The sequence below is a fragment of the Protomyctophum bolini genome (assembly GCF_963924005.1).
Source record: "Protomyctophum bolini genome assembly, chromosome: 5".
In the NCBI taxonomy this organism is placed as follows: domain Eukaryota; kingdom Metazoa; phylum Chordata; class Actinopteri; order Myctophiformes; family Myctophidae; genus Protomyctophum; species Protomyctophum bolini.
In genome coordinates this window covers 38,773,699-38,801,470 of record NC_137866.1, presented here as the reverse complement: position 1 = coordinate 38,801,470, position 27,772 = coordinate 38,773,699, and the positions used below count along the sequence as shown (strand labels likewise).

Below are 27,772 nucleotides of genomic sequence, written 5' to 3'. Positions count from 1 at the left end.
CAGAGTGAGTCTTACTGCAGAGTGACACACCCACTAGTGAAACCCCACCTGACTGACCAGTTACACTGAATATCCCTGTCTTTTCCCTTGGGAAACCCCTACTGACCGCTATCGCTATGGGTTAATTAATTGTGTACTCTGATCTCTGATAGCATACAACCATTGCTTACATTTATAAAATGTGTGTGTTTGCGCGGCTGCGCACGTGTGTGTGTGTCTGTCTGTGTGTGTGTGTTTGTGTGTGCGCTCGCACTGAGTTCATAATTTCTTTTTAGGGCTGTGCTTATGATGCAATTTTTGGGGACAATTAAGGGACATAGATTATTCTTATCACAAGAGGAAAATCCTCCTCTATCTAAGCGTTACTATTCCGTGCAGTGAATGCTCCTTAATTGCCCTTGTTATCTATCACTGTCGGTGAGGTCACATATTTGATTATGTGGCGAGGTCACATATGTGGATCGTTTGGATTTGTGTCACGCCTTTGATTATGACCATCATAAACTTTATTATGTACTCGTAGTGCATTTAAAGAATGCACGTGCCATGCTAGGATAAAATTGTGGTTAAAGGCCATTGGCAAGGCATGCATATACAATCAGAGGTTAACCACTTAGGCCATATTTTCTAATTCTTTAGAAAAATGTAAAGACATTTTTTGAACATAGCAGATCTAACAAGCTCAGAATGCAACATCGCAACACGTTGTGAGTTGTGACTGAGCTTCAGCATAAAGATAAAGGACAGCAATGGAAATAAACTCTTGAGCTTTTGTGTTTTGTCCTTTCCTTTTGACAGATATGTACAAATATTTATGCAAAAAACGATTGGACACCAGGGTTAAAATTGTTAATTGTTTAAGTTAATTGTTAGTTGAGTTATATAATGAGATCTAATTCTTTTCACTACTTTAGTGGGAGAGTGATCGACAGTAGGTACTGGGTTAAGTGCAAAGCTTATACATTTTTTTATAATTATTTTAATTATTTGAAAGTAGAACCCACATTTCACCAAGCCAAAATTCTGACTTTTGTACGGTGTCTTATATGGACCTGTCAAAGATCCACCAGGATAAAAAGTTATCTATTTTTGCATTAATAAAAAGAGACTTCTAATTTTGTTCAATTCTGTTGATTGATTGATTGATTGATTGATTGACTGACATTTTTATTGAAGATACAACACACCTCAATTCTAAAGGATAAACACATTTCCACTGTGTTCTTTGTGCATGTGAGTGTTTTGTGTGAGTTTATTTGTATACATGCATGAGCATGCCTGCCACATAGCAGGGGTGTTACTAGCGCTACGACATAAAGAGGGAGGGGTGCATTCGTGCAATAGAAACCAAGCCATTGAAAATTCAATACATTGAAAGTAGCCTTGGTCCCAGGCTTACTCATCTGTGAAGAGAAAAGCCTGGTCACAATATAAGGCATAGAGTGCATAGCTGGAAATGTCTGTCCGGAACAGACTTATTTTCAGATTTATTTCCCCCGGATACAATATTTGTCGACCAATCACAACACTAGTTTCATACACGGAGAATGTTAAACAGATTTGAGCTGTACTTCCGCACTCCACAGCACATATTGTGCCCAGCCTACATTGAAATGGGATCTCTCCAGGTCGTCGTCAGACGAGCCCTCCATTGTCACTTCCAGTCATCCCAGACTCCCAGTTCTCCATACATCTGTGGCCAGCTCGTAATGCTGTAACTCCTGTGTCTTTCTTGAGTACATCAACGTATGTTAATATGGGACGTCCTCGTGACCTGGCTGTGCCCCATGTGTTGGTTCTCACAGCACTAATTTGCTGGCCAGTGGCAGCTCTTGGTGTCTTACTTTGGCAGTTACTTAAAATACTGTAAACATTCCAAAATACATAAAAACAAAGGCTCTCATCATGTTCTAATTCTGTGCAACCACGTGACATACAGTACAAGAATGTCTTAAAGGTGCAACAATTTGAATACCTTCAGACATGCCCCCGCTCGTCATGCTATCTATTTCTGTTTACAGTATATACCGTAACAGATCGGGGGGAGGGGGGATCCACTGCATCACTGCATCACCTCAATCCCTTTCTGCACCCGCATACCATTCCAGCTCTCTGATTCATTTGATCGGCTCAGCTGCCCGTCAAAAGGGGATTTCAAAGATTAGACTTACTGTAAACAACTGTTGCCAACGCTATTGAGTCATCGCCGGACAAAAGGCCCGATCATCACAGCTGAGCTGAAATCATGAGTTACAGCTAGTTACAGCTAGTTACAGCTAAGTTTGTGTGTGTGTGTGTGTGTGTGTGTGTGTGTGTGTGTGTGTGTGTGTGAGAATTAAGCAACCTGGGCTATATGCAAACTATCCAAAACAAAAAGAAGCAATTATAGAAAACTTGTCTTCAAAGTTTTTTAGTGATTTTACAATAAAGCATACAAAATAATAATATTTTTTTAACACCACAAATATGGTATGGGGGTCCCAGGCACAAACTATTTTCAGATGAGGAGTCCGCAGACAAATACATACCGGTATTAATTTGGGGGTCCTTGACATGAAAATGTTTGAGAACCACTGGTTTAAACCGGTTTAAACAGCATTTAAGATAATAAGAAATAAATAATAAATAAGAAATAATAAATAAGCAACCATACAGAAACAAGCCAAAAAATCACAACCCACAACTACCAATATTACAGAAAGTCGCTTATAATAAGTGGACATGGCATCCCCATGTGCGTGTGGTGTGTGCCCTACTTTTGAGGGCCAAATGCCATTAGAATCTGGGTAGACTACACAATGTGAGGACAATATTGTCCTTGTCCTCAGCAGGGAAATTGTTGTTTTTGTTTGATTAAAAGTATATGTGCTATTTTGTAACTAGACTACAACAGCTCAGGCTTCATATGGTTATGCCGTTATATGGCCTATATGGCTAAAGAAATTGAGAAAATTGGCATTTATAAAATTGCAGTCCTCAAAAAGTCAAAACTTATGTTTAGCCTATTGTTCTCACAAGTTAGTGCGTGCGTGCGTATGTACGTGCGTGCGTACGCCATAGAAAGGTAGACTGGTTTTTCTTGCCCCGGTGGTAATCCTCTCCATTGGGTGGCATGTGCGACAGAGAGACTGGGAGTGGGACGTGACGCGACAGCACAGGACAGACTACTTTGCAATCCAATCTGCCCTTAGGGTTTTTTTTTGTTCAACTGCAATCAGTTTTTAGGACTTCTCCTTTACAGTCTTGAGTCTTCTTTAACATATTCGTTGGGTTATGAACTGGTGCTATAAATAAATATAGGCCCTATACCCTGGCACGAACCTCGTTTCTGTTCTCTTTTTTGAGTTGGAGTTCCTGCCTCCTGCGGAGATGCACACACGTGTCCGGCCAGTGGCCCAGTGCACTGTAGCTGCACACATGACACCGAAAATAATTTGGCAGCCTTCAAAAAAAAGTGTTGTTGAACTTCAATCTTTCTACGTTTCTTCTGTGGGCCAAACACATTAATCTCTGAAGTTGTATATTGGTCTTTAATTGCTGTATTATTTTGTCTTTCTTTTTTATGAACATATAAAATATCATGTGTAGGCTAAGACATTAGGAAACAAGCAAGTGTTACAAAATTACTCGAGGTTGTAAACAACAAAGACATAATAAACATTTATAGACCTACATCAGTGTGATATGGTATTTATATTGATTAATTAATGCTTAATACAGGCTAGTAGGCTATAGGCCACTCTCCAAATATAACATGCAATGATGCAAGCAGAGTAGCAGAGCGACGCACGCGTGTTTTCCCTGAAATTCCATAGCGCTATTTTTGACCGCCCATGGCCAGCAGCAAGCGAGAATGACCGGATTGACTGAGTGAGTGTCTGACGTTTGATCGTCTTGTGTTACACTTAATGCTCAAATCAGATTTACGAGTTCAGAGGATGATGTCATTATCTTGTCACCTTCCCTCCCTCGCGGTGGGGGCGGGTTGAGTGAGAGAGAAAGGGAGAGAGAGGTGGGGTGACCATTGGCTGCTAGAGAGAGAGAGAGAGAGAGAGAGAGAGAGAGGAGGAGGGACAGTTTCAGGTGCGCTCTTCAACTGTATTTTCACAAGTTCACTCACAACACGCTCGGCTCAGCTGCTTGGACAGTATAGTAGTATTATAGTGGGACACTGTCACACTGGGAGTGCAGTGCCGCGACAGTTTGAATGGACATACTTATCAAAGTACACAGCGGACCTACGCTCTGGATAATACACGATAATCATAACAATGCACTGGGAACAGTTACTCCGTCTGAAGAATGGCAAGGTGAGCTGCTGAGCGCCGATCAAACGCGCAAACTTCATAAACAAATCCAGTTTCCCGAGTCCGATTTCAACTTTTTCGTAAGACGCCGAAACACTCGCCGAAACGCTTTGAGCTTGTAAATGGGTCGGTTATTTTCGACAGACTTGAGTTGGGCATAGTTTATTACTTTCTTTTTAACGACTCATTCATTTAAAGCAGTTGTCCGAGTGACCGGGACAAAAGTTCTAAAAAATCGCGTGTAGTATATTTTATTGCGTTCTTTTGGCACAGTTGGTAATAATGACAACAAGCTGATTATTAGGATATGTAGCCTACATATTAGGCTATGTAGCCTACATTACACCTTTACTTATACCTACATTGTGGTAGCCTACAGTTTCTCTTTTGTGTCTCGCCTGTCAGTCATCAGTTAGTCATGATATTGCATTTATGCACTGCAGGTGCCAGGTGAGTGTGACTGACTGGTGTTTCATGCTTTTTGGCAAACACCCGATCACCTGGTGGCGTAGGTAGATGTAGGTAGGGCTTTGAAGGTAGATACCAGTAGTGCCCTGCAGGCATTGTAACTCAATGGGGATTATATTGCCTACTCCTCCTGTCTGTCAACCCTGGCATTGTGCATCCTATCATGCCCTGAGGGCATCCCGTTAGATTCAACTGCTTATTGGCGTTCAGGTCACAGCATAATGGGATGGCAATCATGGCATGTGTTCTGACTTGAGAGCAATAAACACGTCCCTGTTGTCTCTGATGATTGTGGGTCAGTGGTTCGCCTTCTTAGGCCAGTTATGGATTGTAGCAGCTGTGAGGTCACTGAGGTGAATTCTAGATTAGAACAAACAAACTTGAACCAAGCTTTCATTAAGGTGTGTTTTTTGTGTGCTTGGTGAGCTATTGGGGGATAGAAAACTGTGTCAGGTCAGGTGTCTGAAAAAGAGCCACATGTATTCCTGGTCTGTGAAACGGCAGGTCACAAATCCCAACATCCTGGAGGTGAATCATGCCCTATATTGGAGCTCACTGGACCGAAAACTCATGTGGGTGATTCTGTAACTGTATCATCCACTGCTCACCTATTTAACCAGAGTCTGTGCTTGGTTACTTAAAGGGTTTCCAAGGCTTGTGCTTGATTGACCAGTGGGTCTCCACTGTATCGATTCTCTTGACATTTCATTAGAAATGGATTCGACTTCTGCTTTTTTTTTCCTTTCTTGCATGCAAAAGTTATTGTCCGTCTTCCTGTTTGGAAGCATCTTGGCCGCGAGTGATCCTCTCTGTGGAAACAGCATCACAGACTTACAAAGCAGAATAGACATTTTGGTCTGCATCAGCAAAATTACTGTTTTCACAGTAATAAACATATCAGATTTTTTTTTAAGATTAAAACCCTACTCCTGTATATTAACCACCCTAATGTCCCAATTCTGGAGGAAGTCGTTCAGCGAAAAATAATATTTTATTTTATTTAACCTTTATTTAATCAGTAAAAACCACATTGAGACTAAAGTCTCTTTTACAAGTGTGAACTGGCCAAGAGAAGAGGCAAAATAAGTAACACGGCTTTGCCAGTAACAATAAATACAAGACAATAACAGGACAGACATGCAACGTTCATAAATACAGTACCCATGCACTACCGAAGAAGCTCAAAGGGAGAACAGGGAACAATAAAGGCTAATTATAAAACTAAGCAACAAAATTTGCCAATAGACTAAAAAGCAAGAGAACCAACATTTGCTATACGTCAAAGCAGGAGCAATGTTTGGGAAGTGTGCCCATGGCAATCCTTTTAAAGCTCACTAGGAGAATCACAGAAGCCAGTTTGAGTCTGGTCTGTAGGTCAAAATAGCACATCTACAAGCTGTGACCCTGTAGATCGTATATTTTCGGCAAAGATATTTGGTGTAGAGGGAAAAAGGTCTAGTATAGACCCCTGGGGGACTCTGGTCAATAGGGTTAGGCGATTAAGTGATTCATCCTTTTGATTTCTTTGCTCTTTCCGCAACACACATTTTTGCAATCCCTTTCCACTGACTCACAACCACTTCCTGTCTTTTCCCTTCCAGATCGACCGGTTGGAGGTGAGTGGGCTGCTACAGAGCCCCCTGGGCCTGTCGTGCGGGGCAGACAGTTCTTTCTCAGGGGGCGAGGATGCCGCCCTGGACCCGCAGCGCACCAAGCAGGCCATCGCCCAGCTGCAGCAGAAGATCCTCAAGCTCACGGAGCAGATCAAGATCGAGCAAACTGCCAGAGACGACAATGTGGCCGAGTACCTCAAGCTGGCGAACAATGCTGACAAGCAGCAAAGCGGACGCATCAAACAGGTAGGAGCCTAGGAGGGAGGAAGCAGTGCTGTCCATGAGGATATTAGATGCATAATGACATTCTCAGTGTTAACTCTGACGGTGTATTTTACATTAGATTTTTAAAACATTTATACATTTCAACACAGCAATGCATTGATGTTAAAAAATAAATGTACTTTGTACCCTGGTGCTTTAACTCAAGTACAAATTTGACAATAGCAACTTTCACCTGTAGTGTTTATATTTTGTGGAGTACTTTGTCCAGCACTGCTCTTTGCTAATAAGAACCTGTTCTGCTGCCTGGCAGGTTTTTGAGAAGAAGAACCAGAAGTCCGCTCAGACCATCCAACAGCTGCAGCGGAAGCTGGAGCACTACCACCGCAAGCTGCGCGAGGTGGAGCACAACGGGATCCCGCGGCAGCCCAAGGACGTGCTGCGGGACATGCAGCAGGGCCTGAAGGACGTGGGGGCCAAAGTCACCGGCTTCAGCGAGGGCGTGGTGGACAGCGTGAAGGGAGGCCTCTCCAGCTTCTCCCAGGCCACGCATTCCGCCGCCGGCGCCGTCGTCTCCAAACCCCGGGAGATCGCCTCGCTCATCCGCAACAAATTTGGCAGCGCCGACAACATCTCCTCCCTGGACGACCCCGTTGGGGACGAAGGTGTCCCGGGAGCCGGCAGCCGATCGCTGAGCAGCACCGGGCACCACCTCCTCCAGTCCAGCAGTCCCAAGTACGGCAGCGAGGACGACTGCTCCAGCGCCACATCAGGCTCGGCAGGGGCCAACAGCACCACGGGAGCCCCCGGAGGCCCCCCCAGCTCCAAGGGCAACACGCTGGAGAGGAGCCAAAGCTCTAGCCTGGACATGCTGCTGCAGGAGGTGCAGGAACTGAGGGAGGGGCAGAGTCGCCTGGAGGAGAGCCTGGAGGGACTGAAGAGCCACTATCAGAGGGACTACACGGTTATCATGCAGGCCCTGCAGGAAGAACGCTTCAGGTACAGACACATTCAAGAGAGAGAGGGTGAGAGAGAGAATGTGTTAGACAACACATGACATGTTCCTCAATCCTCATAACTTCCTTAATCATATCACGTGCAGGACTGCCAATGTGTAATCAGGAAGAACAGATGCATATGGAGAAATACACCTGAGCAAACTCCACCCACTTATATTGTAGTTTCATAGGGTTATCATTATCAGTCCGTTTGTGGACCTTTTTTATTATAACCCAACATAAACTGGAGATAAAGAACAAACCTTGTCCTTGACCCAGACCAGAGTGCTACTTCTCCAAGAATAGTCAATATTATGTGTTACTACAGAGACGTTAATTGCTGTAATTAATTACCCATTATCAAACAATGGCACCACTAATGTTACTATATTTACCTAAAGGGAAAATGCATGCGCAGATGTCTGTAGCTCGATAATAAACCACTGTCTGTAAAGAACAATAGTTCTGCTGTGCCGACACAGAACGACAGAAGTTTACGTTTAAACTAAGATCTCTGTGAAGGAGGAAAGTGGCAGACACATACTGTAAATACCTCAGCTGTCCATCGACCACATAGAGGTCTAGAGGTTATTTCAGCCGTTGTGGTCAGCATCACACCTCTGAACTCATACTCACAGTTGTCTTCCCTACAACTACAAGCCTGTTTATGTTTTCGTCTACCCGTGGGTCTGCCTCTCTTGTGGGCATATCTGCCCTTAAATAAACCACTGACATTCCTCCCGAATGTCTCGACATCGAGGAAGGGGTGGGGGTAATTGCAAGGGGGAGGAATTGGGCATAGAGAAGGGGTTTGACAAAGTTACAGGAACATTTTTCTCCCTTAAATGTCCATAGAAGCGACCTCAAGTTTTATTGCATGCCGTGTAAGCTAAAAGCTTAAAGTAAAAGCTAGTAAAGAGACCGCTAGACACTAGTGAGCTCATTTCTAAATGTCTGCTGGGGATTATCGTTCAAAAAGAGCACTTCATAACCACTGTTAGTTTAAGCAAAGCACTTGCTGAAGGACTCGATAGACTTGGACATGAACGAATGCAGGCTGCTGGCTGTCTCAGCCATGTCATAATTGTAGTGTACTGTACAGTGTACAATAATCATCCCTGATACTTGTTGTCATTGTACACAAACATAAGGTCATGTTACTTTCTCTCTCTCTCTGTAAGAAAGCTGAGAAAGCAGAATCTAACCTAATTTATACGTATTTATACTGTGAATTTCATTTTGTTATTTTCGGCAAGCGACACATTTGTATGAATTAGGCGTGATTCGCTGAATCATGCTGAAACATTGGGTCATCTGACCATTCATACAGTACACTATTTATTACATATCTGTTCATATGTTCTTGCCATAACAAACAACGCCAAAGTTGTTTTGCTTCCCTCTTTCACCTGCTTATAGTCTGCTATTGGTTAGTTTCATCCCAGCTCCTGTGATTGGTCCACTTGATCAGCAGATGAGTAAGCATGCTCTAATCTGCTCAGGGCGAGTCATCAGTCAACAGCTGCTCCCGAGTAATACCTGTTATGGTTCTTTGTTTAAGCTAATTATGTCTCTGTCTCTCACGTGGTGGAACGTGTGTGTGGGTGGGTGTGTGTTACTAGTGAAGGCCAAATGTCCCCACAACTTCAGTAGAATTTGAGAAATAGACATTTGTGGGGACCATTTTCCTGGTTTTTGATTGATTGATGACTTTATTTACAAATTTCCAAAAAAGGCACGGTGGCACAGATATACAAAACAAGAATGCTATAAGGATAACCCACATATGTTTCCATTAATCTCCTGTGTATTAAATTCATCGAGACCTGGTCCTCACAAGAGAAATGGTTGTTTTATGGCAAAAAATGTAGCACCAGTATCAGACTGTTTTGGCTTTAGAGTTAAAACACTGTAAAATGGCATTAATAAAATCACTGTATATTCACATCAAACGTCGATGTCCTCAGCAATACAAACGTGTGTGTGTGTGTGTGTGTGTGTGTGTGTGTGTGTGTGTGTGTGTGTGTGTGTGTGTGTGTTCAGGTGTGAGCGTCTGGAGGAGCAGCTGAATGATCTGACAGAACTGCACCAGAATGAGATCCTGAACCTAAAGCAGGAGCTGGCCAGCATGGAGGAGAAGATCGCCTATCAGTCCTACGAAAGAGCCAGGGACATCCAGGTACGTCCGGAACCACTCATGTTCATGACATGCTCAAACTAGGGATGCCAGGTTGAAAGTTTGTGTGTTTTATAAATATTTAACCAATGAAAAGCACTAACAAGAGCTTGTGACAAAATACGGCTGTAACTACATTGGATCCACTGGAACACAGGTTATTTTCTTTACCAGTTCCTGTCGGTTTTGTACATGCAAGGTTTCCGCCCAGCAGCCACAAATTGAAAGCATTGTTATAAGGAGGTAGGCACGTAACCTCTCTGGTAGTTCAAGGTATTAGCTCATGTGTGTTGACAGTGCAAATAAGGCAAGGTGAGAACAAAAGATCAAGTCTGGCTTGTGTAACTGTTTATATGTCATCAACAGCATTTCCTCACTCAAATCAAGAATCACTCCTGTTCTGTATGAGGGCCTACTTTACGTTTGCATTTGTCAAAAAATAAAAAATCTGTTTTTGTAGTTTAAAGCTCAGCTCGCTGCTTAAGTGCATTTCTCTTTCCTGACAGCAGAGGGTGCTAGATGTCAATGTAATAATATTAAATCGACGACTCATTGAAGTCTGTAATATGATGACAATTATACCAGGGCTTCCCAACTTTTTCTGGATCAGGGCCCACTTGAAAATCTTGAAAGCATTCGCGGCCCACCCATCTGACCAGCCATTAAGTGGTCAGATGATATGGACAGAGTGCATTTTCAGAGCATGTTTATGCATGTTTAAGTACATAATTTGTATTTATTGTTTTTTAAATATATTCCCACCAGTGGCGCATGGCCCACAGGTTTGGAATTGCTGCACTATACTGTATATTACTCATCACGTTGACAGTCTTTGTTTTTGTACAACTTCGCTCATGTGGCACCCTTCAGGAGTCATTGGAGGCGTGTCAGACCCGGATATCTAAGATGGAGCTGCAGCAGCAGCAGCAGCAGGTGGTCCAGCTGGAGGGGCTGGAGAACGCCACAGCCCGTACACTCCTGGGGAAGCTCATCAACGTGCTGCTGGCCCTCATGGCCGTGCTGCTGGTCTTCGTCTCCACCGTGGCCAACTGCGTGGTCCCCCTGATGAAGACACGCTCGCGCTCCTTCTCCACCCTCCTCCTCATCCTCCTCCTGGCCTTCCTGTGGAGGAACTGGGAGGCGCTGTCGGGGTACACGCACCGCGCACTGCAGCCGCCCAGATGAACCGTCCCACCGGGACATACACTTGTTTTCCACGGTGGCACCGGGAAGGGGTGTGCCTTTTTGTTCCAGTCGTATCTTATGCGGTAACGCACGAGAGACGTGAGCGGCGACGGCATGGCTGTATGACCACAGGGGGGGCCACGGAACATTCATCCAACCGTCTGAGCTGATCTGGGCTCAGTTTGGAATGAAGACGGTGTGAGGGACAAAAAGACAACCGAGTTGACGTTGACCCTCATTTAGGAAAAGAAGACTGTTTACATTTTGGAGAGGAGCTATTAGTGTTCCTTCCTATCCCCACGCAGGATGCACTGCAGAGACATACTGTTTTTATCTTTAAGGTTTAATCAATTATATTATTGTTTCTAATAATATTTTATGCTCAGCATGATTTTATTCAGTACCATGTAGCTTCACGCTCCTCGTCCTCGGCACAAAGAGGAGTTTAGTCAGGAAAAATTGATTGGTGATCCAGCTCATAGGCTCAATCCGTTCTGTATGCTAATGTGATTGGCTGCCTTCAGGAAGAGAACTTGAACGGTGAAGGAGACGTTTTCCCGTGAGTGGCTCTCCACCTCCTGCTGTTATGTCCGAACCTTTCCTCAGAGCACTCTGCCAATGACTGTGACACCCAGTGCAGTGTCATGATGAACTAGAGACTACTTGTGCTTCCTTACTGTTTCTAATAGAAATTATTCCTCTTTTTTTTTGTTTTTAAGTGAAACAACATAAATAAGATTGAGATAGTGGAGGAGTTTGTGAATCATACTGATGAAGAGAGCTGTGGCAGCTCTAGTCTTATGCTTAATTTGTATACCGCTTGTGGAAAATAGACTGCCTATTTTCGTTGAGACACCGTTGTACGGCGAGGTATAAAGCAGGCGTTGGCCACAACGGACCGGTCCACTCCCTGCAGTGGACTGCACCCGTTCTCAAGCGAAGGATCCACCGTATTTTCAGCTGCATGCGTTCAGTCCTGCACGTGTCCGTTTGACAATAACACTGAAACTTTCTTTTTGGTCTTAATATCCGCGGCAAAAGGCCACCACGCAGGTGAAATCAAGTTGCCAGGACCCAACGCATTCAACCTCGTAACGCAGTTCACAGAACCCTCGGTGCTTATTGTCCAGCTCTATGTACGGTTGGAGCAGGAATGTTTTGCAGCTTCATATCCACAATGACAGACGACTCTCCACTGCCATGCCTGTCAAAAAAACGCACACTGCCTGTAACATGATCTTCATTATTTAATCTCCCTGTGTATACGATACACAGTGGGGGAAAAACTACTTTTAAATGGTTTGAGCAGACTGAATTAACACTGACGATTTGACTGTGTGCAGTGTCTGTTGGCTTTCTTTCTTTCTTTCTTTCTTTTTCCGCCAGCGCCCATGCCCCGTGGAGTGCTCACCCAGTGCCAAACCTCATTCTAGCGCCACGAGGCTCCGGGCCGAGCGGACAGATCTCAGAAAGTCACGATACGACATGAATGTGTCAGGAACACGCTTTGATTTCAGGAGGTGTAACCTTTTCTGGAGATTTGCAACAACATCGTGAGAGGAAAGCAGTAGCGTGAGTGGACTTCTAATGATCTATGAAGGAGCTTGAGACTCAAAATTAAAAAAATATATATATATATATTCCTGGCGTGCGTACGCCTTGTGTCTCAAGCACACGCCTCCTTGACTCAGTGTCCAGCCCACCTATCTTATCTTTCACCCTCATCAGGTCATGGACTTGAAAAAGTGAGCTGGAACATTTTGAAGTCCATTCTGCATGTCATCGCTGAGAAGCTTATTTCAAGTCAGATAACAAGAGTATGGAAATTTGATATGTACAGTTGCACTTTAGCACACCAATAAATATTACCAGTTTAGGTCTGGATGAAGGTTGAGAAACCCTAGATAGCGACCATTGCTTTTTAAACAGCTGTCCTCTCTGGGAGAAGACGGGTTGATTCAGGTCAGGATTAAGCCTGATTTATAATTCATCGTCCCTTGCAATAAAATAGCCTATCCACAGGCTCACAATGCATCACAACATGACCCCTTGTGAGCTTGTAGAGCGGCTATTTTTGTCAACTCTTCCTATGAAATCAGTCAAAAGGTATAAAAGAGTGGCACATGGATTCTCTTGAGTCGTGCGATCAACACTGCAGCGGGTGAACTGACACTGAGCTGACCTTTGACCCAGGTTTGGCCTTGCAGTGGCTCCTGCTCACACGGCAGTAGTGATAAACCACTCCAGTGCCTTCTGATGTCCTTTTCTAAGTGTGGGATAAAATAAAGTGCATTCCTGACTAACGTATTAGTCACATTTGATTATTTATTTTGTGCAAAATTTCTTGAATATGTGAATTGTGTTTGTGTGTGTGTGTGTGTGTGGGGGGGGGGGGGGGGGGGCTCATGACTACAACATGTAGTCAAAGAGAGAGCCGCCCTACTGCCTACATTTTAATAGGGAAACATACATTTTAATAGGAAGTAGTGACAATGACTTTCTATAGGAATTGTCTTTTTAATGGCAAACACCAAATCAATTCAAGTCACCTTTTTTTTATGTAGAACCTTTTTAAACAGGAGTTGACCCAAAGTCCAAATGAGGATGACCAACATAATCTTAATAAATCAAAAGCACAACTGAAGTTTAAAACAAATCACAACAAAGAAAATGCTTTAAAAAATGTTTTATTAAATACATGTAATGGACTTAATAAAACAAAGCATAGTTTATGCAAAGGGAGGGGGTGCCCTCGCAAGTCGCAACCATAGTCTGTCCCTATATGTTTCCCTCTACATTAACACACAAAATAAATTGTTTAAATGAATGAAACTACACAACACCCTATGTTTATATTCTATTATACAACAACAATGACCTGCACACCGTCTACATTTGCACAATAAGGACAACTTTATTAATGCAATCTTGTAGCGGCAAATTGGCTCCAAATTGGCATTATTTTCTATTTTGGCTATTAAAAAATAGATCTACAAGACCGGTTTCTTATCTTTTTTTAATCGAGGATTTTTTTTTTTTTTAACACAAATCTCTTTATGGCGATCCCGGCACAAAATATTAACAGTCATGGGTCCAGTCCATAGACTGTAAAAGTCCAGTCACAGTGCACAGTACACACCCCTCGGCACACTCCACTCGAGACCACTAGATGGCGGCATTTCGCCGTTTATTGTCATCGATGCATTCCGTCGCCATAGTTTGGTCGGACTGACTCGAACAGCTCCTTGGTTTATAGCAGAGACAGAGCCCTTAAGTAGGTGTTCCTCTCTTATCAGAGAGGAAACAGGTTGCGGTGACACAGCCCGTCTAACCACGTTCTCCGTGTCTTACAGCCAAAACAACACACTATATATTTTCTTTATAAATACAAGATGTATCCATGTTTATTATTTTGTCCCACCATCGCTCTCTCGCTCTCTCGCTCTCTCTCTCTCTCTCTCTCTCTCTCTCTCTCAACCTCACTCACCCACAGGCTAGCCTGCCTACCGGTATATTATTTAGGCTACCAGTCTTTTTCAAAAAGTGCTGGTATGTCTGATGCCTGTGACAATGTATGTCACAATGACATCCATCGCCTACTAAATAAAGAATACAAAGTAGGCACATTTAATGTAACTATATTTCACTTGAAAATGTAGCCTATTAGCCTATACAAGGTAATAATGCATGATTAGCGAAGTGACTGATATATCCTGTTTTATATAGTAGGCTTCTAGGCTACCCTATCGGACGGACGCCAGGCCTAGCCTATACTTTGATAAGTAGGCCTACATTTAGGCCTAATTATTATTGTAGGCCTAATTATTAATGTCGGCCTAATTATTATGTAATTAACATGTTTTCATATTAGAGTGTCATTTGAAATAGGCTAAGGGGGGCATATATTATTGTCTAATCAAAGTGACTTTGGGGGCCGTGACCTGTAACAGTTTGAAATCCCCTATAGCATAGCCATAATTACAGCTTGCTTCCGTTTGTTGTCACGTTTGATTGAGCGTAACCAAAGCGCAGCACTCAGTCACACCTCCACTAGTGATATCTGATGCTTGACAGTCGTGACTCGTGACCCATGCTGCTACCCCCCCCCCCCCCCCCTCAATCACATACATATAGCTCTCTCTATATCTCAGATATAGAGAGAGAGGGGGGGGGGGGGGGGGTTCAGGTTGACGGAGGGTCATTATGTTTCGCGTTATCGGAGCTATCGGAGCACTTTCCTGGCCCTCTACATGCTACCAGATTATGCGCATGGCCGCGTGCCAAGGCCCACATGCTGCGCACGTTATCAGTCCAAAATAACAGACAAGTGGTGACGGGAACGCGCCCCAGATATCCGAGAACAGAGTGCGCGTCCCCTGGGTAAATGGATTCAAAATGTTTACGAGCTAGAGCTAGTTCAAATATATCAAATCAGGCTATGGTTTTAGCCAGCCTGAATTTGGGCATTTGGGGGGCTATTTTCGGTGCAGACTGAGTGCAGACACTAGCAAGCGCGTAAATGAAATAGCGTTAGCTTATAAATCAGGGTAGCGTAGCCTATTAACCTATATATGTTTTTCGACTTTGGAGAGATGTACATAGGCCTACGGTAACATACATTGATCCATTTTCACTCTGACCATAAGTGAATTACTTAATTTATAACAGTCACGGTGCCTTTGATTGTACCAAACATATTGCTTATAGTAGGTCATATGAGCTGCTCGAGCGTGAGCACGACCCACCTGATGTATAGGCTAGGCTGGTAGAAACAGAAAAACTGACCATATTCATGCATTTTTGAAAGGGGCGCATGTGTTGAGCTTGAATATTTATGAGGCCAAAAGCCACAAATGCCTCCGAATGGACGTGCATGTCAGAAACCGGAAAGGTGTGCTGTTGTGTCCATCTGGCAGCACTTTCACGGTACTTACCGTGTGCCGTATGTGTATGTGCCCAGACGGAACCCTCCGAATCTGCAGAACTAATCTGGGTGCCCTGGGACCATGGAGCACAGGAGGTGGGAGAGTGACCTGTCATTAACCCCGAGATGAGCGGAACCATGCTGAGAGGTAGAGGCTATGGATTCATCAAGTGGATCATCTGGACTTGAAAGAAGGGCTGCAATGGACAGATGTTTACATTAACGTCACTATTGATTTTGTGTTTTGATCGTCACACGATTATTTCTGATCACATCACAAAAATAAGTTACTTAGGCCTACAGTGTTTTTTTTAATGTATTGTTGCCAATGAAGACATCCGTTACGCATGATCACTTATTCCTCACACAGTCAAATCCCCTGGTGTTGGATTTATCCCTTTGTAACTCTGAGTGCTCAAATTGAACCATGCACAATTGCACACGGACCCTTATTACGCGTCCAATTGGTTCCATCTGTGTGCATGCATGCACTTTCACTCGGAGTTAAATGAACACCCATGATTTTACTGTGCAACTTGAGCGGACCAACTGATTTTTGGACAGCTGGGAATTCTGCGATTTTCTCCCCATATAGCTGCCTGAGAGTGCCTGTACAGATGTCTCTACAGATGTGTCTAATGTCTGTGTAGGGGTGTATAGCCTAATTGTGGGGTAGGGGGGCAGTGAGTTTGAGTGCTCCACTCCACAGTGGGCAGAGAGGGAGAGAGAGAGGCTCACACACAGCTCGCTCCCATGCGCGCTACGCGGCGAAGAGGAAGCACGACTCGCTTATCACGTCACTCTGTGCTGAGGCGTTGAGCAGGAAACAGCCTTTCCTCTCGGGTTGTCGCAGTTCGGGACAAACACACAATTTCGCCTTTACTCAATGCACCCCTCAACACGGAACACGCGGAAGGCGCAGCAGGCCAGACGAAGGAAAAATGCCACCTTCCTCGGTAGAGATTTGCGTTCTGCTCCTCGGCGTGCTGGTTTTGGAAACGCGCCACTGGAGCGCCCGGAGCCCGACGTGCCTCGCCGGCGCGCTGCAGATCCAACAGTCGTTCGCGTGCCCAAATCGGACCAATAACTTCGTGGTGGACGAGGTCTCGCGCAAGGTGTACCTGGCCACCGTGAACTCCATCTACCAGCTGAACGGCACGCTGAACGTCGAGGTGGAGAAGAGGACCGGGCCGGTGGAGGACAACCTGTTGTGCCACGCGCCACAGCTGCCCCAGGCGCCGTGCGAGCATCCCATGTCGCTCACGGACAACTACAACAAGCTGCTGAAGCTGGACCGCGACCAGGGGGTGCTGGTGGTGTGCGGCTCCGTGTACCAGGGCTTCTGCGAGCTTAGGAAGATGGAGAACCTCTCGGAGATCGCGGTGGAGTTCCCGCCGCAGGGCGAGAAGACCGTGTTCCCCAGCATGCTCAACATAGCCGCCAACCACCCCAACGCGTCCACCGTGGGACTCATCTTCAAGAGTCACGGCGGCAGCACCCGGCTTCTCGTCGGGGCCACTTACACGGGCGCCGGGTCCCCGTTTTTCCCCAAGAACCACAGCAAGGAGGACCTGCGCTTCGAGAACACGCCGGAGATCGCCATTCGGTCCCTGAACATCAAGGATCTAGCGCGACTTTTCACGTACGACATCAACCCCTCAGAGGATAACGTGTTCAAGATCAAACAGGAGGTGAAAACGAAAAACAAGCTGAACTTTGTGGACGCTTTCATGCAAAAAACGTACTCCTATATTGCCATCAACAACGACGCAAAGATGGGCCACAAGGAGAGTCAGCCCAACAGCATCCTCGCTCGGATATGCCTGGACACGGAGGAGAACCCCCGCAAGTCCTCCTCCTCGGGCCCGGAGATCCGAAAGCTCACGGAGTCCTACATCCAGATGCCCCTGCAGTGTGGATCTAACGGGAACATATACAACCGGCTGCTGTCCGTGTACCCCGCCGAGGTGCACGCGGGACCCGACGCGGACGCGACGGAGCCCTACCTGTTCGGAGTGTTCGGCAAGGCGGACAGAAAGTCCGCGCTGTGCGCCTTCAGGTTCGGGGACATCGAGGAGGAGGTCCGGCAAGGCCGGAGGAACTGCTCCAACTCCCCCAGCAGCGACGTGCAGGTGCTGGACAGCGTCATCCAGGGCTCCGGCGCAGCCTGCATCCTTCAGAAGGGAAATCTGGTGGTAAGTTGTTCGTTTTTTTTTCCTTTTTCCCCCCGTTCTTTTTCATATTTTTTATTACAGGCCTTTGTCGGCAAGCGACGCCGGGGAATATAATTTAGGCTTGGATCATCATGGAAGTTGATTCGAAACTTGTTAATGCCTGCCGCCCCCTCCCCTCCTCCACATTGTATTTGGCTATTTTAGTCCGGCTGCTGTGATTACCCCCCTCCCAAAAAAAAGAGAGATTAAAAAACGAATTAAGTATAGATGAATTTGAATAATAACCTACTAGGCGCCGCCTCGTAGATAGCCTATTGTGAAATAGCCATGTCTGTGAGTCTGACTTTTAAGCTGTCAAATCACTTCACTGCTGCTAAATCCGCCCGTTTCCGAATATTATATGTTCATAAGGAGTATAGGCCTAATCCCCTTTAGCCTCGGAGCCCCGGGGCTCATCATTTAGCTTTAAAGAATATTCTCCCGTGTGTCACGCGGAGGGGTCACGATTATTTGGATGAAAGATGCTCCAAAGGGTTATGGGAACAACAGCGCGAGGGAATTGTGACTCACTCCACATCCAGCACAGCCTTAGTTAATTCCCTCTAATTAGCCTCTACTGGTTATTATAAACATAGCTTAAAGTGCTTCATAACGAGCATTTTTTAAATTCTGAATAAAAAGACCATAATATGCCCACTAATTTGGGATAAATAGTTACATGCATTCTCTACCGGTTAGATAGGCTATTAAGTAAAATTATATCAAGGCAATAATGTGTTATCTCCCAGGTGCGGTTAAACCATGCAATGAAATGGTTGCCATTCTGTAAAGTTCTCACTGCACGCAATAAGTTGAGTTGGAAATCGACCCTTCCTTCCAAAGCTTCAAAAGAAAGTAAGAAACACCGTGAAATTCCAGCCGTGCATTGTGGTGAGTTTGAGTGACGGGCAGGAGGTTGTGACGCACTAACTGCTTGGCCTGGAGTGGGTGTCTGGAGGCCACTGTGCTGCCAGATCATAAAGATGCCATTTTTCTCCCCAGAGTGTGGCGGTGGCCACGCGGTGCCCTGGGCTACTCTCCTCCCCGTGACCAGTTATATCTGAAGAACACCCGCACAATGAGCCCACAGGCCTCCTCATAGATAGACACCCCTCTTCTTACAGTTTGAAGTGGGTGTATTTTCTTCTCCCCCGGCTGCTGCGCCGACCTGTATTGTCCCTCTCACAGAAGAAAGCTTTTCTTTGGTTTTTAATAGCTTTTAGTTTGCTGTGACTGCATGGGGAAACCCGATCGTTTTGTGCGCCTGTCGACTTTGAAGGCCTTGCGTTGAAGGCAAGCCAGACACAATTTATGATAAGAGAAGAAGCCCGCGAGCAGAGCTGGCCCATGGGAAAGAAGCCCTCTGCAAATATCTCCTCCTGTGTTTAATTCCGCTTTGCCTCTATATATTATGAGAATCCCCCCTGGGTAATTGTGCTCATCCAGGCATTTGGAACAGAATGGAATGAATATTTCGTGCATGTTATCATCTCTTATTGAGGATTAGACAAAAGCAGAAGAAAGTGGCCTTAATAGAGACATTCACAGGAGCCATTTGCTCTTTAAATCCCATTTCGCAAGCCGAAGCCTACAGATAGCCTAAACACTCTATAGGCTTAGCCACCATTTCACTGCTAAACTCCAATAGGTAAGGAGGCTATAAGCACAGGACCAGGGGTAGGTGGTCCTGTGCTTATAGCGAGTCTTTCTTTGAGGGGTGCCAGCCCCTCCTATACACAGGTTTAATGTTTGTCTTTAGTTCAATGTTTGTTTTGTAAACGCCATTGACAATGAAGGGAAAATTTACGCCATAATGTGCCTCATTACGTCATATTGTCTATTTATTGTTAATGGCGTTTAACTTTTGTGTTTGCACCGTTTGTTTTACATCACCTAATCAACATGAGTTAGACTTTAATATATTAGCGCCCCTCACTTCACAGTTCACACAGGTGTGATTTTTTGTTAGTGAGATACTCGCTATAAGCACTGGACCAGGGCTAAGCGACCACCCAAACACATTTGGTAAATATGGCTTTAATTTTAGTAGTAGCCTAGTTCTTCTACTTAAAACATTTTAGTAGTAGCCTAATTTATGTAAGTATACTCAGTACTTATATTTCTACTTATTATATTGTATTTAATTGCTATGTGCGTTTTCTGATATTGTGTAGGCCTAATATTGTGTATTACAGTTTACTGCTGAACAACCAACCAATTGCCCCTCTGGAGACAAATAAAGTTTTACTTGACTTGACTTCATTGAACTTTTCAATGAGGTGTCACCGTGTGGTAATAGCAATTTGCCGTGGCTGTCATTGTGCTTGTCCCGTGACATGGACTTTATGGTCTTTAAATACTATCTAATTTCACAGCACAAATATGCAAATCATCACTCCCACATGCTTTCTGCTAATTTCTTCCAGTTTATTAACGTTTTTATGTACTTATTCTCTATGTCCTATAGTTGCAACCAGAGCAGCTTGACTGTGGAGCTGCCCACCTCCAACACCCGCTGGCCCTACGGAGGCCCCTAAGGGCCATGCCTCTCTTCGAGTACCCCGGCCTCAATTCTGTTGCTGTGGACGCCGTACACAACCACACCGTGGTGTTTCTAGGCACCAGTAACGGACGACTCCGTAAGGTGAGACCACATACACACAGGTGCACATGTGCATGCATGCACATATGCACAGACACGGGCGCATACATTAGCCACAGTCACTCACTAATAGCCACTATCGAGCACAGACTGGTCAAACAATACATGGCTTTATTTCAAAACACTTGCACCTCAGGTCCAAATATAGTTGCAGAACTAATGGTCACCAATGAATGGTTGTATTATTTGAAGTGATACAAAACCCTTAAGTGAGACAAGGATATTACACATGGCAACGTCTTGGTCGCTCTGATGTGGCTAGTAGGTTTTTACAACAAAATAAACCTAGCCACTTGATGAAAGACTTCAGGCATCGACGTGAACAAGCTGGAATGCCTTCTTTCATCCTGTCAGGCTACCTCCCCCCTTTTGCTCTTTTGATCTGTGACCCATCCTGGACCTTTATACAAGCTGACTAAGTAGCCCTAATCATGTGCACATATATGTTCATCAGACCTGCTTATTGTCTCGGAGATGAACAGAGTGCCGTTTAACGAGATGGCTTGACGATGTGTGAGTCAGCCTCACCGTGTGTTGGTGGTTCCTGGCTCTGACCTCAGCCTCAGAACATCTGCGCCGGCTCCAGCCCTGTGAAAACTTTCCTGTCCAATTAATGACATTCCTTTGCCACATGAACCATAGCGTCTCTATTCTTATCTGGGGGTGAACATTTTTGGCAAAGAGATTTGGTGCAGAGAGGGAAAAAGGACTGGGGGCCTAGTGTAGACCTCTGGGGGACTCTGGTCCATGAAGTATATACCATGCAGTGGTTCTCAAACATTTTCATGTCAAGGACCCCCAAATGTACAAGTATTAGGCCACAGACCCCCATCTGAAAAGACTTGGACCAGGGTTCCTCAGAAACATAATTTATATCATGAATAGTCATTTTTCTAATAGGCTACTGAAATGAAACTGTTCCTCATTTTGCTGGGGACCCCCTGGAACCCCCTCAAGGTCCCCTGGGGGTCCCCAGACCCCACTTTGAGGAGCACTGGTATATAGGGTCTAATTGGTTAATGCTGTCTCAGTCACATTCCCGGTATGACCCCCTCACTGAGCTCCCTTGGTGCCAGAAGCTGTTTCCTCTCAGCTGTCTGCATGGGGAAACAACAAGCCTCTAAAAAGCTCCCCGTCCCTCATTTTATGCATTACACTGGTACCTTTTTTATGACATGAAAACCGTTGTGCTGCAGGGCGTTGTGTTTTTCGAGACTCCTCTCCTCCGCCACAGGAGCGACGACTGTTTTAGTCTGGTAATTGGTTGTCCATGGTTTGTGCCGGATGTGCATTATTGGTTTGGATGGTGTAAGTGAGGGTGTGTGTGTGTGTGTGTGTGTGTGTGTGTGTGTGTGTGTGTGTGTGTGTGTGTGTGTGTGTGTGTGTGTGTGTGTGTGTGTGCGTGCGTGTGTGTGCGCGTGCGTCTGTGCGTGCGTGCGTCTGTACGCACTCGCTCACGCTCCCCATTTGGTCTGTTGCCTGTTTCACAGAGTTTTGTGTGGGTTTTTTTGTAGGTGTTTGACTGCACTTTCACACCAGTCAGAGTGGTTTCATGTTAACACATGTTTACCCATAAGAATGTGCACCCATAAGAATGTGCATGTGTGTGTGTGTGTGTGTGTGTGTGTGTGTGTGTGTGTGTGTGTGTGTGTGTGTGTGTGTGTGTGTGTGTGTGTGTGTGTGTGTGTGTGTGTGTGTGTGTGTGTGTGTGTGTGTGTGTGCGTGCGTGCGTGCGTGCATGTGTGCGTGCGCCTATGTGTGCATGTGTGGTCTCGGCCTGTGTGTCAACCTTGTGTCGGTGTGTATGTACAGTTTTATACGGTATGTATTTATTAAGTATTTATATGAGACACATAGTATTTTTGCTGCCTGAGCGGCAATATGTACACTTGTACAGTATATGCATTACATCTATGTGTGTGAGTGTGTGCGTGTGTATGCGTACAGTGAAAGTCATAATTAAACTCTATGCATGTAAAAAAAAAACGGGTAAATGTCATGCCTTGTTGTCCAAAGGCGAGTGCTCTACCGACTGAGTTACCCGGATACCTGGTGTCAGACACCAACTGGCTGACCTTTTCTTTTGATTGAATACTTTGTTGACATTGTCAATATCATTATTTGAAGCAGACAGCACACGGAATTGATCACTAGATGTGACTTTGCGCATTTTGATCTGTGATGTGATTGTATACTTGGCTGTGTGTCTGTCTATGTGTGTGTCCGTGCAAGTGCGATTGTGCGTGCATATACACATGCGCATGCGCACGCTCACGTGCGTGTGTGTGTGTGTGTGTGTGCCCGAGGGGTTAGTGTGCTGCTGTTCCAGTGGTAATGGTGCTGTTAGTGTGTGTGTAATGTGATTGTGGCTGTGAGTTGGGCTCAGGCTGATCACAGGGGAACGGCGCATATTATCGCAGATGCAGTTAGATCCCTTCCACTGTCACTGGGAAAGAGCCTCAATGAAGTCATTACTAATTACATGCGTTTTCTTAACAAAGTCGCTCCCTCCTTGTCACAGCTGATTTCCATTTGTCATATCTCATGGGGGTCCGTCGTTATCTCTCGCAGCCTCTTCTACTCCCCCCACCCCCCCACCCCCCCTCATCTCTGCTGACCCCACCTCCCTCCACCTCCACATTCATCGCTCACTGTCTATCCCCCATCTCTTCTACACTATATGAATTACACTGTAAAATCCAAATGGACCCTTACGGGTCCACTTATACACTCTCAGACCTAAAATAGCACTCAGGGTTTTACTGTGAATAAAGGGGCTTTTGATTTATCCAGACTATCCACTCCTCTCTCTCTCTCTCTCTCTCTCTCTCTCTCTCTCTCTCTCTCTCTACCCCCATACACATACGCACGCACGGGCAGATGCACACACGCACACAGATAGCAGATGAGTGCTCCCGTATTGAATGGACTCTTTCATGTTCAGGCAGACAGATGGAGCATAAGGGAGCCGGGGTGACAGTGACCTGCCACTGTGTGCAGCAGGTGCTTTTGTAGTGTGACCTGGCTGTCCCGCACAGCGCCTTTCCTCCCTCTGCTCTCTGTCCAGGTGTGTGAGGAGAGGACCGCTGCTCTGTTTACTTTCCCCTCTCTCTGTCTCTGTCTCAGCGCATTTGTGAGTTTATTTACCAGCTTTATGTGCCTGGGTGTGTGCTGAAGCCACAGCGCAGATCTATTGTCTATAGTTGTGTGTGTTTGGGGGGCATGCGTACATGTATATAGTACAATCTTGCATGTTATCTCGGATCATTAATACGTTCATACACTTAATTTTTGTGTGTGTGTGTGTGTGTGTGTGTGTGTGTGTGTGTGTGTGTGTGTGTGTGTGTGTGTGTGTGTGTGTGTGTGGGTGTGGGTGTGTGTGTGTGGGTGTGCGTGCGCGCGTGCGCGCGTGTGTGCGTGCATGTGTACTTGTATTACTATGCTTGTCAGGGACAAATGTCTCTACAAGACAAGTATAGTAGATTTTGAGTCACAAATACCGGTAGTCATTGTGAGGTAAATTTTCCTTTCCTGGTCGTCACAAGAGAAATTATTGTTTTAAGATTAAAATTAAAAGGTTAGGTTAGGTAGACTTTCATGATAATTGACGTCCTAAAATATTGTGTGTGTGTGTGTGTGTATGTGTGTGTGTGTGTGTGTGTGTGTGTGTGTGTGTGTGTGTGTGTGTGTGTGTGTGTGTGTGTGTGTGTGTGTGTGTGTGTGTGTGTGTGTGTGTGTGTGTGTGTGTGTGTGTGTTGTTATGGAAATCAATATATGTCCATCCGGGTGAATGTATATCTTAGAAGTTTATTCAGAAGAACAGCAACAGGCAAACAACATCTCTCAGTCCAGCAGGCCTCAGCCTGGATCCATTACATTCTCCCTCAGTTCCATCTCTCTCTCGTCGTCTTCCTCCCACCAGTCTCCCGAGCTCCCCTCTAGGTCCTTTCTTATACCCCAATACAAACGCTGTCTTGGCTATTGCCCCTCCTCCTGAGACAGGAACTACCTAGTGATACCTATTCAGGCCCAGCAGGGTCTCCTGGCTAACAATAGGTGTGACATAGCCTTTTACATACAACTTGATTTGATTGAGACAGGCTTTAAGGCCAAGGTGTCGTTGCTCACAGACACGACCAGACAGATTAGCATGGAACCATATACTATAGCCTATTAAGACATTTGAGTCTTCATATTTCCCACGACATTCCCCCATTTCGACAATCTTGTCGATATAGAAATATATTTTGACAATTTTGTCGACATTACAGAAATATGAAATAAAACGAGTTACATACAGGCATTAAGATTACATACAAACAAATACATGCCTAAAATCATAATTCAAAATTAAGTTCACGAGAATACATAATTGAATATGGACAAAATAAAACATAAAATTAACATTCATTTTCTAAAAGGGAACATATCAAATACTGGCCACATATTTGACTGTCGAAAACCCCGAAATCAATGCAGGTCATAATAATAATACAACAGTCCAACAATTTGGACTATGATAAGAAGCACAAAGATAAAACATTAATTAATTCATTCTTATTCTCACAATACAGTTATGGAACGATTCACCTGAAAAACATAATTACTCTATTAAATGTACCTTAAATTTACATTTGATCACCTATGTGAATACATACAACATTAGCGTCTGACCATGCAAGTAGAACATGTAACATATATGGACAGGCATCCCGCAGGTTTATTTTTGTATTGGTATATTCCATATATACCTAATCACAAAGATAACAGACACTGATAAACGGCTTGAAAGTCCACAATTCCATACACCTCTATTAGATGTCTAATATTTTAACCAAGCCAGGCTGCAAAAGTCCACAATTCCATACACCTCTATAGGTTATAATTTTTAAAAGCAGCCATTTCCCATGTCTATGCATTGACACTGTCCTTTTACTGCGACTGTCACTCCAAGTTAACTCTTATGTTCTCCTTTCTAAATAGACAATGGCCATATACTGTATATTCACAAAACATGGATCCTTTGACATAAATCAACCCATAAGTTAATATAATATATGTCAACCAAGTCAGTATCACTTAACATAACAATCATACAATAGGCTACTCTATTAAATATTCAAAATGCTAAATAGAATCAATTCCCTTCAAAAAGTCAAAAACCTACAGTATGTGCACAAGAAAGGGTTCTGGACATGACAAATGAACATCTGCAGTTTGTTCATTCAACATGGTCCAGAAAATCCACTCATGTGACACACAAATTATTTATTATCTACCTTACAATTTCAATGTAATTTTATTCTCAAATTTTATTCTCTGTTCCCCCCACTCTCACTTACATACACAAGTGTCTGTGAGTGAGAGTATATTTCCAACATAGCAAAAATAGCAGATCATATATTGAGATTTTAAATTGCTCACTGGTAAATTTGAAAAACACTGATCCAGCAGGATAAGATCTTAGTATTTTTACATTGCTTACTATTAACTAGTACCTACACTTGTAAAATGGGACTATCAATGTAAAGGTTGTTTTACTTTGTAGTACCCTAAATTCCTTCACCCTACTATGACATAAAATGGGTGTCACATGGATCCCAACCGCAAACGGTTTTGGTGGAGTGACAATGGTCTGATTTGAATCTCTATAGCTTCACAAGAAAGACTTTGACAATGCTTTATAAAGGCTTGAATCCGTGGCACACACATCCTTTTGTCAAAATGTCATCTCAGGAATCAGGATGTTTAAAATGTGATTGAGTCAATGTGTTCTTGCACATTGGCACAAAATAAATGTATACAAACAATTTGTGTTATTCGTCTCAGAGTCCAGCTAAATAACTTTAGTGACAGTAGTACGTTACTGGTTAGAAAAACTGGAGGTTGAATCAGCAGGATCTCATTGTCCCCTGACCTTTACTAAGCAAATGCAGCAGGGACTCCCATTTTTAATAAAGTCACTTGTCATCAAACTTGCTTGAAATGAGGGCGCTAGACAGGTTCAAATGTACTGGTCTGGTATTGTTGTTGTATTAGAATGGAAAACAACAAAGCTGTTGGCATTTACCTCCCTTGGATTTATTTCCTGACTGCTTGTGTGGGCAGTTGTGACGGATATGATCCCCGCTACCACAGTTGTAGCAAAGTTTCCATCGTCTTCTCTCTCGGTCTTGCTTCTGCCTTTGATGAAAACGCCATCCATCTTGCCTTTCGTGATTCCTGCACTGTTGTTGTTGCTGGAAATGCATCTGTCGTGCTGGAACCTGCTTTTGTGGAACCAGCTCCTTGCAGACTAGCGTCTGTGGTGTTGTCATAGCATGCCCCTCATAGTACATCAGTTGTGCTGTTTCCAGCTCCTTCTTCCGCGTGTATTCCTGTGTGATCGCACACCTTTCTGCATGTTCCGCATGTGACCAGACAGGGTCCAACTCCATACTCTCCCAGCCTATGCATGATGTCACGACTCTGTCATGAATTGATGGCGACAATCCATGTACCAAAACAAATTTTAATAGGTGGTTGTATGCTGCAGTATCATGGGTCAGGCCAGCATGCCTGTTGAAACATTGCTCCATCCTCGTTCTGTAGATGTCACAGCTTTCATTATGTTCCTGCTTAATGGAATGGATTTTTTTCCAATCTGTACGGACTGGGTAGGCCTCCCTTATTCTCGAGAAGAGGCCATGTGCATTCTGTAACTGTCCTGTGACAATTTCCAATTTCCAATCACCTTTCAGGTGTAGCCATTTCAGTTTGAAAACTTTGCGAAACACTGTTTCCAACTCTGTTGCGGATGGCTGATACATCGATATTAAATCCAACACGGATGTACACCAGCGTTCCACATTTTCGGTCGGACATGGAAGATCCTCCACAATTCCACTTAATTCTTCTGGGGTCCAGTTGTGTCGGACCTGGACTGTTTCAGAGTAAGCATCACAGATTTCCTCTGCAGCTTCAGCAGGATTTGCAGGATACGACAATAATGGAAATGTCTGATG

The 27,772-nt window shown here is 44.5% G+C and overlaps 2 protein-coding genes across 7 annotated transcripts in view; both read left to right on the top strand.

Annotated features, from left to right (window-relative positions):
- tmcc1a (transmembrane and coiled-coil domain family 1a) overlaps window positions 1–13,266 on the top strand; it is a 61,437-nt gene extending 48,171 nt beyond the window's left edge. For 5 of the 6 annotated variants that reach the window (XM_080763972.1, XM_080763974.1, XM_080763973.1 and 2 more), the window contains 4 exons: window positions 6,377–6,634; window positions 6,924–7,609; window positions 9,652–9,787; window positions 10,655–13,266. In XM_080763972.1, the coding sequence (XP_080620098.1) occupies window positions 6,377–6,634; window positions 6,924–7,609; window positions 9,652–9,787; window positions 10,655–10,969 (1,395 nt within the window). In that variant the 3' untranslated portion in view covers window positions 10,970–13,266. Of the gene's footprint in view, window positions 1–4,172; window positions 4,311–6,376; window positions 6,635–6,923; window positions 7,610–9,651; window positions 9,788–10,654 lie in introns of those variants that run through there. The other variant, XM_080763977.1, reaches the window with a different exon arrangement.
- Window positions 13,267–16,386: 3,120 nt separating this feature from the next.
- The window catches only part of plxnd1 (plexin D1), a 118,835-nt gene continuing 107,449 nt past the window's right edge, over window positions 16,387–27,772 (top strand). Inside the window, exons 1-2 of the mRNA XM_080763221.1 lie at window positions 16,387–18,088; window positions 20,574–20,750. Coding sequence (XP_080619347.1) covers window positions 16,835–18,088; window positions 20,574–20,750 — 1,431 coding nt within the window. The 5' untranslated portion in view covers window positions 16,387–16,834. The remainder of the gene's footprint in view (window positions 18,089–20,573; window positions 20,751–27,772) is intronic.